The sequence below is a fragment of the Charadrius vociferus genome, unplaced genomic scaffold, assembly GCF_000708025.1.
Source record: "Charadrius vociferus isolate BGI_N301 unplaced genomic scaffold, ASM70802v2 scaffold500, whole genome shotgun sequence".
Taxonomy (NCBI): Eukaryota; Metazoa; Chordata; class Aves; order Charadriiformes; family Charadriidae; genus Charadrius; species Charadrius vociferus.
The window spans coordinates 389,792-408,283 of NW_009646402.1; the positions used below are offsets into that span (position 1 = coordinate 389,792).

The 18,492-nt window shown below is 36.9% G+C and overlaps 1 protein-coding gene across 1 annotated transcript in view; it reads right to left on the reverse strand.

Moving 5' to 3' along the window:
- EYA1 (EYA transcriptional coactivator and phosphatase 1) overlaps positions 1-18,120 on the reverse strand; it is a gene marked incomplete at its 5' end in the record, with an annotated part of 58,268 nt that extends 40,148 nt beyond the window's left edge. The window contains 4 exons of the mRNA XM_009894610.1: positions 4,398-4,481; positions 5,641-5,783; positions 17,430-17,616; positions 18,038-18,120. Coding sequence (XP_009892912.1) covers positions 4,398-4,481; positions 5,641-5,783; positions 17,430-17,616; positions 18,038-18,120 — 497 coding nt within the window. The remainder of the gene's footprint in view (positions 1-4,397; positions 4,482-5,640; positions 5,784-17,429; positions 17,617-18,037) is intronic.
- Between the last annotated feature and the right edge of the window lie 372 nt (positions 18,121-18,492).

Below are 18,492 nucleotides of genomic sequence, written 5' to 3' on the forward strand. Positions count from 1 at the left end.
CTTTTTTTTTTGTTTTTGTTAAACCAGAGAAGTCTCTGCTCTAGCTATTAAAAGGAGTTAGATGGACTAAGGATCTAAGATGCAAATGAAGATCACTAGCTACATCTTGATTATCAGCTGCTAACGTAACAGTGTAGGACTAATCCCATTCTGAGCTTCCAGCCATAAATAGGAACATCATTTTGAAAAGCAGAATAAATCATCAGACAGAACACGATGCTGGTTATGAACCCGTATGATTAATTTTAAACAAATGGCTGTGAATATATATTTTAAGTTTCAATGTACGCAGGACTTAAATGGAACATTTTTATTAATCTTTTTATCACACTTCTGAGTCCGAAAAAATGGCTTTTTGTATATCTTTCTGTGAACGATTTAACTCCAAGGTATTTTCAAATGGCAGACAAAACAGGATGGGGATTTCTCTAAAGTAATATTAAAATAATGTCATTTATTAGGGTAATTTAATTACGAGAAAAACAAGTAAGAAAATCATTGGCACCTACTGAAAATGTCAGACTAAATACCATAAAAGCTAAGAGAAGAAACAAAACAGGTTGCTTTAAAAAAAAAAACAAACCCATAACTTAATTCCTTGATTAAACACAATCTTTTTCTATAGAAAGTTCCTCTTAGCTTAAAAATGGTGTTAAGCTGCAGCTCTGGATACCCACATATTTAACAGAAGCAAAAGCCTTATCTGCATTAGAGTTTTAAATACCTGTGTAGTCGCAATCATGCAACTGCTGTAGTAAAAAGCACAAGAGCCTTGGTTTAAGGCACAGGAATAGATTAAACTTTGATGTCAGACATTACAGTGGGGGCTGAAAACTTCAAAAAGAAGACAAGGCTAGAATAAGGTTTTAAAAAAAATAATCCCATACCGAACCTCCTTTTGCAATTTTAAGCCACTAATTGCTAACTAATTATTGTGAGGTGTCACACAATGAGGAGGAAAGCTAACAATCTGTTCTTGTTGATTGGGATTTGCAGGTTCAGGTGGAGTGTCTTTTCAGGTATGGTCAAAATCGGGCACAAATCTCTGAGGGAGGTACAGTTTAGCTAAAGAAAAGAAATACCAATGTCAAACTGCTTAAGAAGGCCTCTTGTTTTGAATACTGGTATTGGAGCCAAAACATTGTCTGTATGTCATTTCTAAATTCTACCCACTTGATTTCTTTGTTTTGTGGAGAAACAAGAAGCTGAAAAACAGGAAAGTTCACTTTGGGTACAAGGCTTATTTTCCACTTAAGCCTACAGGTCACAAATGAAGGGTTAAGTGAAACCAGGCTTTGTTTTTCTCAATCTCTAAAATATATTAAACCACATTAAAATAGCTTATAATTTAAAGGAAAATTCCTTTAAAGACTCGGAATATAAATGGTTTCACGGAGAATGGAAATGTACCTAAAGACCACAGTATTCTAGTGCCAATACTGAGATGTATTTCCACCTGCTCCAAGATACTAAAGAGAGGCTCCAACTTTTTCCAAATTCCAAAACTTAATCAGTTGACATCTGCTCAAAACATAAGTTTTGAGGTGTCAGAAGCCCTAATGTCAATTAAAGTAATGGATAACTTTATATTTGATCAATAGATCTCTCTCTGTACATATTAAAAAAAAATTCCAAAAGCAAATAGAAATTTTTTATTTGTTTTGTTTCCTTTTCTTCTCTTCTGGAAGAGCAAATCATATTCCTATACTAGTTTTGTACATTTCCATGAAATTCACAAAAATTCAAATCACCCTTAAATAAAAATGTAGCAATTTACACCATGACTACACAAACTGAAAAACAAAGGTATTATTTTGTTCCAACAAAGCTGAAGGACAAAAGCAGGGAGAAAGCAGAGCACAATAGCAGCAAAAGGTGAGCAGGTGATAAAACCAGATGAGAAAGTAAGAATATACAGAAAAGGGTGGCACAAGCAAGAAGTTATGAGGGACGAGGTAGAAAATAAGGAAAAGAAAATCAATCCCCTTCAGCAGCAGGGCTGCTCATCATTCATGGTCATTCACCATGAAACTCACTCAGGCATTATCAAAAGAGCTGAATGCCAAGTTGCCAAATCCCCTATTATTTAATTAGGATATTTTTGTTTGTTTGAAGAGCCAGCTTTTGTATTTTAATGATTATGTGAGCAGCTTAGACTTATTTTTTTAAAAGGGCATTTCTAGCCCTCACCACAGTGCAGAAACATGTAAGAACATGATATTAGATTGCTCAAAAAGCAGAATGCAAGTGAAAAGAACAAAAAATTCCCCTCAACAATTTTTTTTTTTTTTTAGATTGACTTATGATTTGTATTTCTGATTTTAAAGAGTTTGGAAACACTCTTCAAAAAAATATGCACCTCCCATTGCTGCAAAGAAGCCCTACAATTCTCACCTGCCAGATAATACGTTTTAGCATGTTTGCTTTGAACATTTGACACTACGTTCCTCTAATGTCCATGGAAATTGCTAACTGTTGTCTGAAGCTGTCAATAAGCCAAGAGAAATTGTGATATGCATGAAACTTTAAGAAAACAAAGCAAGAATGGCACACTTTCATGACTGCATCTGAGAGCCAAGGACAGGCACGTTGGTAGCCCTCACCAAAAAGATCTAAGATTTATCGACAGCATAAGCACCAATGCCGTCATCCCTCTTAATATTAACTTTTGGTTGTCATTTAGCAACGCAGAAGTATTCTGCCACATGCCATGCAACCAGAGCCAGCCGGGCGAAAGGTACATCTCAAGTAAATAGTGCCAACAGTGATGGCGCTGCAATCAGGAATCACCCACCTCCCTGCAGCATACCTATTTATATCTCTTTGCACAATACTAGTCACTTTCCTCAACCTCAGGCATCCAGCAGGAAAGGTGTTTATGTTCAGGTCCCAGTTAATGAAACCACTACAGGGAACTAGTAACAAATGGAAAAAATATGCTCGCACAAGTACTGCAATGGCAGTGACTAATTATGCTTTTCCAGCACTACTCTGCTGCCCAAAAGCAAGTGGTGACACTGAGTTGGCACTGAGTTTTTTTTGTGAGTGCTGGGATTTGTTCTCCCCATTCTGAATAATTCCTCATAACCGAACTGTCATAGATTGGGTGATTTTGGGGTGCCATGCAAAAGCTGGGTTTGGCCTGAGAAATGGAACATAACTTTCGGTAAATGTTTAATACTCTATAAAGCTGTTGTCTACATGCATCCATACAATAATTGTTGAAACATTTAAAGTTCTAGTGTCTTCTTACTACCTAAACACAAGCTAGTAACACCTAGGAAGCCAAGGCTGCTGAATTGACTTGCTTTTCTGACACATAATGAAAAAACCTAAGTATATTCCTCAAACAGGTAAGCTGCTATTACAGCAAACACTTCTGAAAATACACCACACCTGAATAAGCAAGAAAGGTTGCAAAACAGTACTGCTTTAGATTTTTATAATGCACAAAGCTATTAGGAGGAATTCAGAACCTGACCCAGGCACAGTGGTAGCTTTGCCTTTCACTCAATCGGGTGTAGGGTAAAACCTTTTAGTGATAAATATAAGCTTTACAAGAAGACAGAGTGATTATATGAAGCCAGGCAAAACTATCTGGTTGTTCTTTATATGTAGAATTTTTTAAGGTTACCAAAAAGTCACATTCTAGTTATACCTCACATGAGGTGAGCATGAAATGGCGTAACAGATTTTAGCACAAGCTGAGACATTTGCTTTCAAATACAATCCTGGAAAAATAAAGTTTGATCTCACAAGGGTATTCCATTCATAAACTGCTCTTATTCACCTAAAACCGCGTTCCTCTTCTGAGAATTACCGAGGAAACCCACAGTCTGTAGACATATTAATCAGTTCAGTTATGATTTATAGACTGTGCATAATAGAAAGATTTGACTCATAAGCAGACTTTCAAAAACATCAGTCAATATGAAGATTAAAAAAAAGTTAGGGTAAAAAATTCTAGACTAATCTGTCTGTGTCCAAAAGTGTTCTTCCCCTTGCCTTCTCAAAACTGAGCACAGTCCACTGCTGATCACTCAGAACTAAAATGTTATTTTAGCAATCATTCCTGGAAGTTCTTCACTCTCTGAGGGGAGCTAAACCTTTGCAGATTTTGATGATAGCAACAGGTTTCAGACACTCTGTACCTACAAACCAAACCTCAAGTGGTCAAAGCACGACTCCCAACACTATTTAATTATTTACTGAATATAAGAGCTGAGTAAGTGCAAAGAATGGACATGCGAAACAACTTTACTCCTTGAATTTTTATGTCTTGAAACACCAGCACTGGTTTGCCTCTAGAAAATCAACTAATGTTCTCGTCTGCCTTGTGTACCGACCATGAAACAGCAAATATAACTGAAAATTTCCATCATTTTCTTGACACTTACCCTTCCATATCTGTTAGCATAGGACCCTGTAAGCAAGGAATGGAAAATGATGATTGTCTCATCCAAATCCCAAATGAATACTCTCTGTAAAAAGAGAATCAAATCAATGTGTTCCTCTGAGAAGCTGATACTTGAAATGGAAAGTTAAAATTTGAATCAGTAAGCGCACAAATGAGAAAATTGTCTTGAAATGGTTATATATTAAAACCATAGTTTCCTTGCCATTTATTTTCAGAACTAACAAGTTTTTTCCAGAATAGGGTAATACAATCTGTTAGCTTTTTACTACAATTGCTATTATATCAAATTATTCTATTAGAATAAAATTATAGTTATTGTCAAATACACACAGAAAATGAGATTGTACAATGTATTATTTTAAAGCCAGATGTGAGATAGAAACTGAAATAAATGAAGACAAGCCTCTGAAAATTAAATCTTTGGGTTTTGAATTCTGTATTTCTGCACGTCTTACAAAACAAAGTTCATATAACTGTTTTTGAAAATTACCTCTAAAAGCAAAATAAAGCAAATTGCTGCAAAGCACTTAAATCCGCTTCATCTACATTAATTTTTAATGGATTTTAGGCACCTGAAGAATGAAAATTATGAACTTAGATGCGGCATGTGTAAGAATTTATGGCATCAGTAAATAATTATTTCACTTACAGCCAATGGAAAATATGTGTTTTAAATTTGTCCTCTGACCACACACAAAATGATATTTTAATGAAGAATAAAGTGTTCAAATACAAGTATTTTAAATCCCGGTGAGATTGTATTTCCCATGATGACAAATGGGCTCAGCTTTTGGAAAGGAAAAGTAATGCAATGTGGACACTCATAGCTGTGGTGTGTCATTGGAGATATGTTCTCAACATAAAGCATGGGCCACTGGGAGGAATGTGATCATAACATGAGAGAACAAAAACCACTATTGTGCTAGAAGTGTCTCCTGTCCAAACGCAAACCTTTCTTTGACTTGGGAAAAGACTGTTGGTTTTTTGTTGTTTTTTTTTAATCAAAAGAAGAAGAAACCCCCAGTATTTTTCAGAGAAAGTAGGCACTCTACATGAAGAAGGTTCTTTAGAAGAAAATTTCTATCTTCTACAAAAATGCTGCTAGAAAAAAAGAAAGGGAGCTCCAATGCCACTTTATTTTTGACGCGTAAATTATACTCCTCTGTGCAAAGTAAGGATAAAAATAGAGTCTGTAACAGTCAAAGACATCTAATATAATGTACCTCTAGATCAGAGTCAGGTGGTGGTGAAGGATTATTGTTTCTTCTGCCACGTCCACGTGATTTCCCATCTGAACTACGACGCAATCTATCTGAATCTGAATCTTTAATGGGTGTTGATGGACTGTGGATTGTACTGTATTCTGCTGTAGTAAAGAAATGACATTTTTACCTTTCAGCTTAAATTTCAAAATGTTCAACTTACCTGCTTGCTACATGTGACACTAAAACCAGGATGTTCACTAAAGAGCTCTAACTAAAATAATTAAATCTACAATGGTAAGTGGCAATACTGACACATAAATTAATTCAATCAAGTTCAAGTTATATGTAAAAACAGAAATAAATTATTTCAATAAACAAATAAAAAAGGAGTAATTAAAAATTCTTCATTCCTTCAAATCATAGAGAAGATCATAGCACTTCACAGACAAGACCAAATGCTAAATGAACAATTTTAAGGGATACCAGCTTTTTTTAAAGAACATTAATTTAATTCTAAGATTTCAAACATGCTTTAAGATAACTATTAGGGTGACTTGTAAGCAAAAAACATCCAGGTGTGAAAAAAAAACCATAGAAATTGAAAATTTTTCCAAATTGCATGGTTGCAGACACTTTACTTTTAGATTACTACATTTGAGTCAGATGAATAGAATACTTTCTAAATATGGCATAAAATAGAGTCCTTATTTTCACAGGACTTATTTTCACTTATTTTCACAAGTTCAATAAATAAGTTTTAAATAAGCATCAACTATGAAGACAAAATTTATAGTATTCTTCAAAGGCCTACTCAACATTGAACTTTTCCAATGAGTACCTTCAAGACAGGATACAATTCTTTATAGACGGTATTGTTTTGCTTCAGCAATATTTTTTTACAAAAATATTTACTGTTGTTGAACGGGTTAAAAAGAATGGTGATTTATGCATGTACGAACAACAAAGTTTTCCTAAAAACGTGCTAGTTGGAAGATGTTTTGCTATCCTGAACATCCATAGACTCAGTAACTGAGAAGTGCTTGAACATTAACAAAGCAGACCCCCAGCATAAATTATCCTTCCTAATTCATTTAACTAGAAGTACCACACTCCTCAGAAGTGCAACAACACATTTTTAAATCTCTCTTCAAGACATCCACAATCTTAAGCTCACAGAGAAAAGACTTTTATTGTGATGGTTATTGTTATTTTTTTTCCCCTAAAAATACCTTTTTTTGTGAAGGCAGCTGAAATTTTCAGCATACGATGTATTTATCAATTTTACTTCTCAGTTAACATTAGCTACTCTTTAGAGTTCAGTAGATGCGGATATTTGTATCAATATTAATTTTCTTTTTAATCAGCATAGTATTCCCGTTTGAACAGACAGGTATAATTCTCACACAAATGATTCTTTCTCCTAAAAAAACATCCTGTTAAGGTCAAAGGTTAGATTAAGGAGGAGACTGGACATCTGTGTAACACCACATATTCGCAACTACTCAAAATAATAACAGTTGCTTGTACGGAATGAAAAGATCTTGAAATTCTCATGTTCAGCCTTCAAATCTACACTTAATGGAAACTAGGATATATATTTCACATTATGCTTTTACCTAAGTATCTCACACCACATTAAACAAAGCAGAATAACAAGTTAAGATGTAACTCAAGGTAAAACAAAGAACTTTCAAGAGACTCGACCCATCCCTGGAAGAGTGATTCTGTGTATGTGCCAAACAACAAAAATCATCCAGCCACATCAGTCTACATAACTAAAGACAGAGGTTTACATGTTGAAGATCATCTACATTACAATAGTATGTATTTTTTCCTATAACAATGTACTCTTCAGAATATTTATTTAAACTATTTAAACTTTGAATGCTGATTGCTTTTTCACCTACTGTACTTAAACATAAATAACAAATCATAACTCAACTAGTACAAATTTTCCCAACCTTTTAAAGTTAAATGAGTTTATCTGCTATACATTATTTTTGTTATTAAAATCCTTGATAAAAAAGAAAAATAAAAGAAAGAAACCAATGCACAAAAGCCATTGAATAAATTATAACCCAGCAAAATAAACAGACCAGAATTTCTTCAACAGGTACATTGGCCAATTATGTTCTACGTATGTGAACTAAACTTCAGATGTAACGAAAAATTGCCTTTCCTGTTGACTAATTTAAATTAAGGTCACTCTTGGTTTCTGACAATACTTTTAGGAGTTTGGCTTTAGATCCCAGGTTTTTTTAATTCTTCTCACAAATGTGACATGCCTAAAAATTTTAAGTATTAAACTTGGGGTAGTAGTAATTATACTAAATAAAATAGGGAACAGATAGCGTGGAGCAACTATAAACAAAACTTCATGACTAATAAAATCAAGTAGACCTAAAAAAATGAGTGCGCAGAGCAGAGTGTGGTGAGGGCAGGGAAGAAAGTCTGTTTGTAAGAGCCATCCAGCTTTCCATTTTTGCAACCACCTTCACTTGAGTATACTGCATTCAAAATTTCAAATATAGGGCTGCAAGTTTGTGTGGAGGCTCATTTCCATCTCCCCTTCAAAGGTGTAAGTCATCTGTCTGGATGGGCCACACCCTCACCTGGTAGGAAGACACCCAACCCTACCTCAGGACCTCAAGGCTGGCTGGGCACACCTTAGCCCACCCTTCTTGGGACCTCTGTACCTGCATCATTCCCAAGAGAGATTTGTCTGTCTTGCTCTTATGGATCTCTCCAGGAAATCTACTCTGCTGCTTTAACAGCCATGCCATTAGAAACAGAACATACAACTCCAGCATTCATTACAGCAATGTAAATTCAATCTGTGAAAGCGGGGGAAAAAATTGTTCCCTTCATTGTATTACCATGCATTTGAAGACTGTCCTCAGATCCCCTTTGCTGGTAGGTTAATCCTTCCCTGATGATCCTCTTTTCTAGGTTCTGATTATCAGTCTCTACAGTTTCTCCAAACTGGACACAGTAATCCAAGGCAAAGTCAACCAAAGCTTTACTTTGCATGTCCCTCAGACTGCCCTCCCCTGGACACCACCTGGCAGGAGACAATTTGCATTTTCTGCAGTATTTTCAATAAATGTTAGTTTCAGGATCCCTAGATCATCTTCCAAGGAGGAAGCGACACCTAACTGGTCATTTCTCAAAGACCTGGCCAAATATTGCACATGAACTGAATATACAACATTGGAAATACCTGGAGCTTCTGAGCCTGCTCAGGAGACCAGCCTGTTATGAACAGTGTGACGAAAGGCAGTAGACTATGGGGGGAAATGTGACATCGTGTGCAAGAAACTTATTCCATGTACGCAAAGGCAAACCATAGCATGTAAGCTTTGGATTAAGGCTGTTCGACAGGCAGGGCAGCCCCCGTGTACAGGGCTGAGTTACCAGCTCACTGTCCAATGATCGCTCTCAGGTCCTCATAAGGAAACCCAGTGAAAGAATCCAGTATCCAGCTGAGCCTGGAGCCTCGACAAGCCCAAGCCCTGACAAATTCTGGAGCAAGAAAAACAACAGCGGCTGAGGGTACTTGGTGTGCCACTAATATTTGGAGTACTGAGAGCGGTCCGCAGGGAAAGGTAGAGCCTGGAAGGAGCTGCCAACATTCCCCATCCCACATTTGTGCAGTTCATCATTCCTGCCTAAATGTATACCTCACACCTGCTCCTATTCAGATCACATCTCCATTTTTTGAGTTCTCATCCTGTCTCCAAAGAACTTGCAGCCCCTCTCAGCATGGTGTCATCTACATATTTAATAGGCAAACACATTCTGTTCCGTCATCTAAATGATTAATGAAAATGCGGTCTGGTGCTAGGCCCAAGGCAGACACTGAGGAATGCTGCTGTAGCCATCCTTCTATTTTAACAGTGAGCTTTCACTGACTTCTCTCTGGACATGGTTTCCTAAACAGCTTTATATCGTTCTGCTGTAGTTTCTGCTAGACTGCTTTAGCCCAGTTTGCTTACAAGATTGTTAAGGGAAAAGTTTTATCTGTCAGGGCAGGACAAACCTTGCTGAAGTCAAGCGATATAGCTACAAAACACGTGATCGTTGTACCCATTATTCTACATTCATTGATTGGAGGAAGTTAATTTATTCAACCCCAGCTGACTTCAGGGTACCAGGCATACTGTATATTAGCCGTTATGTTTCTAAAGCACTGAATTTAATTTTATCCTGTTCTTGACCATCACCAACAGGGAAGTGCAAGAGAAAACCCAGCCCTCCACAAAATTATGAGCGGAAAAGGGGGTAAGGATCAGCTCTCCATTGCCTGTCCCAATACTAAAGCAAGATCACCAAAGAAAGCTGGCAGCAGTCAGCTTGAACACAAGAAGGAGGAGTTCAGATAAAAGACAGGAGACCTGTGGCACATTTTGTCAAAGATGCTAGGCTCTGAAAAGATTACAAGGGTTCAAAAGCAGCCTGAAGACATCCCTGGAAGAGAAGCATTCAGGGGTGCTACAGCTATCCTGCATTAGCAGGTTGGGTCTGCAGGACCAAACAAGTGGTGGCAACGACCCTAGGCTTCACAGCCTGTTTCTGGGAGGTCATTTCAGCGTAGGTCCAGCCTGATCTAGTCTCCTGAGCATCCTCAAGAGGGGCTGGAGGAATTAGGAGCTGTCCTGGAGAACACCTTCCAGGTTAGTTTTGTCTTGAAGGACTCCAGCCGGGTGCTCTAAGACTGCTCTGCTAAGCCAAAGCTCCACATCAAAACAGACTCCTGCTCCAATTTAAAATGCTAATGTAGGCACACCCTAAACATACAAACAACAGCATCTTTGGAAATCTCCTGAGATGACAATATCTGGAAGCTGGAAAAGTGCTTAGTCTTGTACAAGCTTAGCCTGTCCTTGCTGCTCCTGGGGCACCTGCCTATGGCCACTGCAGCACACAGGGTATGGAGCTGGTTGATCCATTGGTCTGGACCACTACAGCCATTTCTGTGTGTCGCATAGGATAGGCCTTCACAAAATTATACTAATAATGCAGCAACAGCTATTCTTCTGCATTCATAAATGGACACATAATTTTAGTTCTCTCTGCTACGGCACTTCTCTGTACTCTGCACCAGGCAAACACTAATTGTTACAGCTTGTTTCTGCTTCACACCCTCAGAGTTCCCTCTTCCAAACCTTGACCAAGCGTAATAGACCCAATCTTGACTTCTCTAGTCAGTCAGAAAAACATTTTAAACCCAGATTCTACAAATGTATGCCTCCTTTTCCAGGTGTTACCGGTACTCCCTGCTCCTGACCCCTGGTAGTGTAGGGTGACACCAAGCCAAACAAAAACTACGCATAACTGTGAGGAATAAAATATGTTTACATCCTGGTTTACGTAAAATACATGAACCATACTGTGGCAGACTCTGCCCTATGCTTCAAAGTACCATATTATTGCAACTTGACATAGTATTTCATAAGCGTATACTTCCCTGTTATATACCACCATGGGCAGTTTTGATGGTTTTGTCACACAGGACAATTTTCCACCATCTCATAAGCAAGAATACTTTGATTACTTATGAATAGACAATACAGCCACAGAGACACCATTTGCAACACCATATTCTGTAATTCCTTTCTGTTTGTTATGGAAATCCCCCCTAAGTAATTGCTGTATTTTTTTACTTTTGATTTCAATGTACTATCCAGCAATAGTATCAAATGACAAATCTGGGGAAAACTGGCTATCCCAGAAATCCCAAAATCAAGTCTAGGTAAATCCAATTCGCGAGTGTGTGGGTAGAACTCTTGCAGTTGACAAAGGCATTGCAAATTTCATCAGACTTTTTCCCTACTCTGCTGAAAGGGTATGCAAAAAAGAGTAAACGCACACTATCAAAGTAATCATATCTCATTTCGCAATGTAAATCACATGGACAAGATGGGTCTAGGATAGCTAGCATAGTCAAATGTCTCTGCAAGTAGGTATGTACAAATATTTTCCATTTAGATTGTGCCCAGATTAATGGTTTCCCCTCAAATCTTACACTTAATTTTGAATAAAGACCTTAAATCCTCAGGCCAGTGGTATTTCAACTCCTATATACCAAAATAAAAATATAAGATACAGGCAGTTTGAATATGTCAGTCTTGTGCTATGATTTTCTTATTTTTGCATAAATAAAGTTTGCTTTTGCATAAATAGAGCTAAATACAAAATTTCATGAGCAATACACAAACTTCCTGTACTGCTTACATAAAACTGGATTAAACAATGCAGCAGGATTGCATAGATATTTGAGGTTTGGGGTTTTTTTTAACTTCACCGTAAAAAATATGAGTACTACATTAGTAGTAAGTACACTAAAGTATTAAATAAGTATTGCAAGAAATACAATAATGCTTGCTAACAGGAGGATCATGGAAGGATGACTTTAGTGCTGTTTTGACAAAACGTCTCCACATGAAAACCAAATGTAATGTTTGCCTACTGAGGACTACAAGCATACTATTATAAACTTGACCGAAACTCTCAATAGTTAGTTGAAATTATTGACAAAAATGCCTATTTATTTCAAGGCTTGGGTAACTTTTTGATCTAGGATTGTATATTCAATATAATGACAAAATATCATATTAACCATATATCTTATATATAACAGTACACATTAACTATGTATGACAACAACTATACTAACAAGCCCTGTAGCAGACCAGATATTTTTCTTGAGCTTTCAACATTGAAGAAAAAAAGGTGAAGCAATCCCATAATAGGCAGGTAGTACCTCTCTCCATTGTAGGCACTTCTTCCTTACTCATTACTTATGCTTTCAAACAATTTGAAATTATTATTACTGTTAATCCCGCTAAAACCAATGATGAACATCCTATTTATCTATTAAAAAAGTCTATTGAAAAGTGCATCAAGTTCTTAGCCTCAACATACCCAGTGACAGTGAGTTGGGCTATATAGTCAAATGCAATGCAAAAGAGTTAAACATTGTTAACATAAAAAAACAGAAGAACAACCATTATCAGAAAAGCAAAACCAGTGCTGTGGACATTCATTATTGCATCCAAACTCATTTCTGTTTTTACAGAATTTTCATTGAGTTTCCTTCCTATATAAATATATACTCTAGATTTACTTTTCACTTATATTTATGAAAAAGAGCAAACATTAGAACACCAGTAATGTACTGCAAATACAGCAGTATTTGTTTCCATACAGGTATTAGTAAAAAGTTGCCTATATAGTCTATTTGCTCTGTTTCCCTTTCCTGCCTCTAATTTATTGTTATGAAATATGATAAGGAGAAACTGTAAAAGTAGCTTTTGATTTTGCAATACTAAATGTGATATATTGTTCAAGGAAAAAGAAGTTTAGTCTTTAAGAGCAAAATGGCGACCCATGGCTGAGAACAATTTTTGTTGGCTAGCACAGCCCTTGTGGGGTTTTTAATCTGCATTGTGAATTATGTGAGCAACATGAAAAAAACCCTTCCAGTAATATTTTAAACATGCTTATTGCAGACACCAAGAAAACTGAAAGAGATCAAATCTCAAGAACAATGCAAGCCTGTCTTGCGAAAAAACGCTGTTTAATAAATTATAAATACAATATCATATGAAACAGGAAAAATTTAGCTTTGTTGACTGAATTTCTACACAAAAATTTGCACACATCTAGATTTTTTTGTTATCAGCTGTGAAGATGGAGTTGAAATATTGCAAGAGAAAATTATTAAAGCTTTAGAAAAAGTAGTAATTTTCTACATTAACTCTTAGAAATACATATTATGAATGTTTCTCTCATTATTTCAGAACATCAAGGCAGGGCATGGATTGGGGCAAGACTCCATCTGTCCAGGACAAATTTCAACACTGGCCAACAGCAGGTGATTAGGTGAGAGAGTGTAAAAAGGACAGACACACAGAGTACAAATTCATCCACTGTTTCCAGTGATTTTTTGTGTCAAGAATTTCTCAAATTCACAGTGGTGGTGTTTGTGTAAATCCAATCTTTGAGTTTGTCTAAGCAATACTTGAACTGGCATAAACTTTTTGCATCTACAACATCCTGCAGCCATGGGCTGCACAGATTACCTATATGCATCATAAAGAAATACTTCCTTTTGTTCACTCTGAGCCTACTTCAATGAATTTGAGTATTGGAAGGGAGCGTGAATTTTTGCTCACTATCTACCTTTATTATTTTTTATCATTTTCGTTATTATTCCTTCTCTTACGTACTACAGCTCGGACGAAAAATCAGCAACTTGCTGTTCATACCTGGGACAATCTACTTACGTATGGACTGAAGGCTCATCCTAAAAGGAACCTAATATGCTCTTGCTATTCTGATGAAAAACATTTTCTTCCGTAAAGCAAAAGTTAGGATTGTACAAGTGGAAAAAAACCTTTGAAAATTCTTACTTTTGAACTGAAACAAAATTTCCAATGAAATCTGAAGCAAAGCACACATTAAAAATTTGAAATGTCATGTTTTGTTTAATTTTTTTCTCATTATGTCACTAGCAAAAATACGGCCTTCTGTTCACAAGAAAATAACATTAATTTGTATGTCTGATTGATGGAGACAGGGACTATCAATCTCTGTGCAATCAAAAGGTTTTGTCATGACTGAAGTACAAGAAATTTTTCAGATCCACAAAGGAAAGAGAAAGAAGAAACATTGAGCATGGAAAATCTCAGGTTCTTCTGCAAGAATCCCCGGATGTCCTGGATTGCATGGCAAAAACTTGCATATTTAACTAGGAACTGTGGGAAACCATAAAAGGATTATTTTATATTTGGACAAGGAATTAAACATATTTTAAGTGAAATTATCAGAGCTTTCTGAGTCTGCAAAACTCTACTAAAAATGTCACAAGAGCACATAATTACTTTCTCTCTTTTCACATGTTTCTCACCAGGCTCTTCTGTTTCACTTACTGGCCCAAATTCATAGGAACCACCTATTTCTGTCAAATTATTCTGGTGCCTCTGTAAAGTCTGAAGGCTGTTCTGTGCTTGTCCTGGTATAGTTGAGAACCACACAGATTACATGGGGTTTTTCAAATGTAGAGGATGCCTAGGGATATCAGCATTCAGTAAGAACAGCTGCAATTCAGCAGCTGGAGCCCATCCTACTAAAGGGGCACAGTAGCCTAATGTGATTGCTCTGCACTGCTCCCCATCATCCCACATATGCAGAGTTCCAGCTGCGGCAGAGAATCAGCAGCCTAACTTCACCAGATAAGGCAAAGTGTCCTACAGAAATTTGACTAATTGTAATTAAAACTTGGTTAGTTTGCTCCTTTGTTCTGTGCTTTTGACCCGACTGTGAATTTCCTTCTCTCTAATGTGCCTTTCACTTGTCCCCACTCCACCAGATTTCCCTTCCTCTGTGCTGACCCCTGTTTTCTTTGATGTCAACTTGGCTTTGTCTCCTGAGCATACTGCGTATGAGCTCAGCTGAAGCTTTGCAATAAGCCTCAGCAAGAAGAAAGTGAAAAAATTTACACTGTCCAAGGGGAAATGGCAGGCACAGCACTGGTTTCACTGATTGGTCCTCACTTCCCTTCTACCAGGGGTGAAGGTTTGTGAAGCAGCAAAAGGTTCTCACCTAATTCTAACCTAGGGACCCAACATTGGTATGTCAGCCACCTTAAACTGCTTTCATACCAGTGGAGAGGTTTAAGTCAGGATTAAGACTGTAGTGAAACTGAACTCTAGATAGAGGTACTCATCTCTCTCCACTCAATACAGCAAAATCCTAAATGGGCTTGAAACTAACTTAAATGCATAATGAAAAGTGTGTAAAATAAACTGAGAAATCTGGGTTTAGCCCTGTACTTTCTGCTGACTGCAACCATGTTAGTGAAGGGGAACAGAAAGATGGCTTCTGTGAGCTCCTCCTAATAAAGAGTGGCCTACTGCAGGTACTTCCCTAACCGTGTCCCTGCCTGTGGTACAGTCAGCCAGCCCAAGATAACCCCATAGCTACATTAAGCGTTGATATTTGCAAACCATTTGAAGTAACTTTTTCAGAATTGTTAAATCAGTAACATAAATACCTCAGGTAAAGAGGAGGCAGTCACAGCAGTACCAGAGGAGACTGACACATGTCCAAGGAATGGCTATGTCTAAGCAAGCAGTGGTAGGGCACCCACGGATGTACAGCCTTCAATACACAGAAGATAAACTAGAAGACGGCTTAGATGGAGGACCCATCCATGAGAAAGCCCACCAAATTCTTTCAAATTTTTAGAAAAAAACTTTCTTAACAAGAGTGTGGCACACTTGAGGGAGAAAAGAAAGACTTCTGGAACTGATAGAAAAGTTCTGTCCAGGCTTATAGAGCACAGAAAATCATTTAAATAGGAAGACAACCATTAAGCCACTAAGTTTGAGCTTGGGAAAAATATACCTCTTCTGTCTGTATATGTGTTTAACTGTTGCTTTTAGGAAGTATCAACCACTTTAAAAAAATACATGCAAAGATTTTGCAGAAGATCAAGACTTAGATGATACAACGACTCAATTTTAGTATCTTGATAAAAGCTACAACTTGATCACTTTTGTTTCGGGGGGTAAGAGGAACGTACTGCTTTCAACTTAAAAAGAAAAGCAAACAAACCCACAAGAAAACAAAACCAAAAAATTAAAAACAAAGTGAAAAGCAGAGTAATTATGCAGACTCCAATACACATCCATATATTCTGAAAGACGCAGACTGCAATATGCATTCATATATTTAGAAAGATTCCTTTCTCAAATACATTGCACACACATCTGACCACGCGTATATAAACACACACCCCAGTTGTGTTTTCTTCCCTACTTACTTTTAGCAAATGTATCAAAAGAGACAACACTGCATACATTTTTTTTTAGGTACACACTCATGCAGAAAAGCAAGAGAGTCCTGGCAAATTATATTAAAGCTCACATTGCATGTGCAAGATCAGTCCCATCAAGTACTTCAAGAAAACGAAAAACAACCTCCCCCAACAAAACTCTGAAACAAAACCTCCTGATAACATTGCCAAATCATAGCTGCTTCTTACTGCGTTACTGAGAAACACATCTGCGACCTTGGACTTCCTCTCTGGCAGATTTCAAGCTTCTGCCATCTACTAACTACTGACATGCTTGAACTGTTAAAAATGTTGGTTTTTTTTTTTTTTTAATAATGGGAAAAGTATTTTTCACCCCTCATTTCCAAAACCAGCTGGAGCAGTTTGGCATAAATGTTCAAAAAATATCTCAACTAGTAAAGGATTGCCAAATTCCAGCAAGAAAGGTAAAATGACTGGGAAAAAGGACAAGCCACTGAAAATCTTTTATTAAAATGGAAACACTTGTGCAATTTCAACTCCCCATTACAAGTATTATTGTGTCCTCTGAAAGTGAAAAATACAAAAGCTCTCTTTTAAGTGGACAGTTAAGCTATGGTCTGAAGGCCTCCTGATTTCAGTCCTACTTAGGGAATATCAAATAAGTTAATCTTAATGAAGACAGAGCTTAAAAGCATCAGGTTCTGGTTTAGCGTAAAGACTTTCCCATATCCTGCAATTTTTAACACAAGCACTTTACAAATAAATGCAAACAACTTGTATTTCGCACAAGGTTCAAAACTTTTACTGATCCTGTTTTTTCTTTCGCCTATTTTCTGTTAGAATCTGTGCAAGACGTGCTACAGGCTCAGGATTAAGTAATAATAAAAAAAAAAATCAACGACTACACCAAAAAAAAAATCCAATTCAACCCCCTTTCAACTTGCAAAAACGTGCCTCATAGGGACCATAAAATCCATGTAATTACCTGCTGCAGGATCTGTAACCGCTTGACTGGTGATGCCAGATGGTGGTTCTTGAAGCTGGTATGTTGCATTTGTGGAGGGTGTCGTTGGGCTGGTGTTGCTGTTTGTCATGTAATGTGAAGGATATGGTGAGCTATTATAATACTGTGCATATTGGCCCTGGCCAAAACTGGGATAAGAGGGATATTCCTGCAAGACAAAACAGCAACTGAATAGTCCATCAAAGTTTTGCTACTTTTCAGTCTAAATTCCAAAATATAACTACAAACACATGTCAGACTTTCAGCACGTATGCTTCCTGAACTGGATGCTGTAGGACTTAAAACTGTGAGGCAGTAAAACAAAATCTAAATTACACATAATTTAGTATGTCTTCTCACACAAATAGTTTATTAGACACACTGCTGAAGATGTGTAAATAAGAACATCAACCCCAGACAACTAATTCTACTATTGGAAGATGACAAATTGAAGAAAAACATTTGTAAACATTAGTTTAACTTGAAAGGATGCTAATTTCTTTCAAAAAGCTATTTAAGGGTTACATTTTTTCAGCGGATGAGAATTCTCAGTTTGCCAAAGTTTCCTCAACTCATATTTACAAATTTACCTGCTGTGAACTATTAAATCCAGTAGAATTTGTGAGTGAATTATTTCCTGCATATATTCCTGATGATGTTGTAAAACTGCTGCCTGAAATGAAAAATTATGTGAATTACTAAAACATAGTATCGGAAAATAATTTCCATCATGCGATTATATCATAAGGATATGGCATATTTGTAATATTTCCCATATGTTGACCGATTTGGTTGTCATCAGCTCTATAACATGTTAATATATGGAAAGTGATAATTCATCATTCCTACACCCTGCGTTTCATTATTGCAATAAAAAGAAAAACTTGAAATTTAGACAGGAATTTGGAGCCACCTCGGGTCTGATTGAATATTAGGCTATCCCACCCCTCCGAATAATCCTCAGCGTTGTGGAAGTAATGAGGGTTTCTTTACTTTCAGTTTTTTGTTGAACAATAAGTGCGAGCCTTGTCCTGAGAGACGCTGT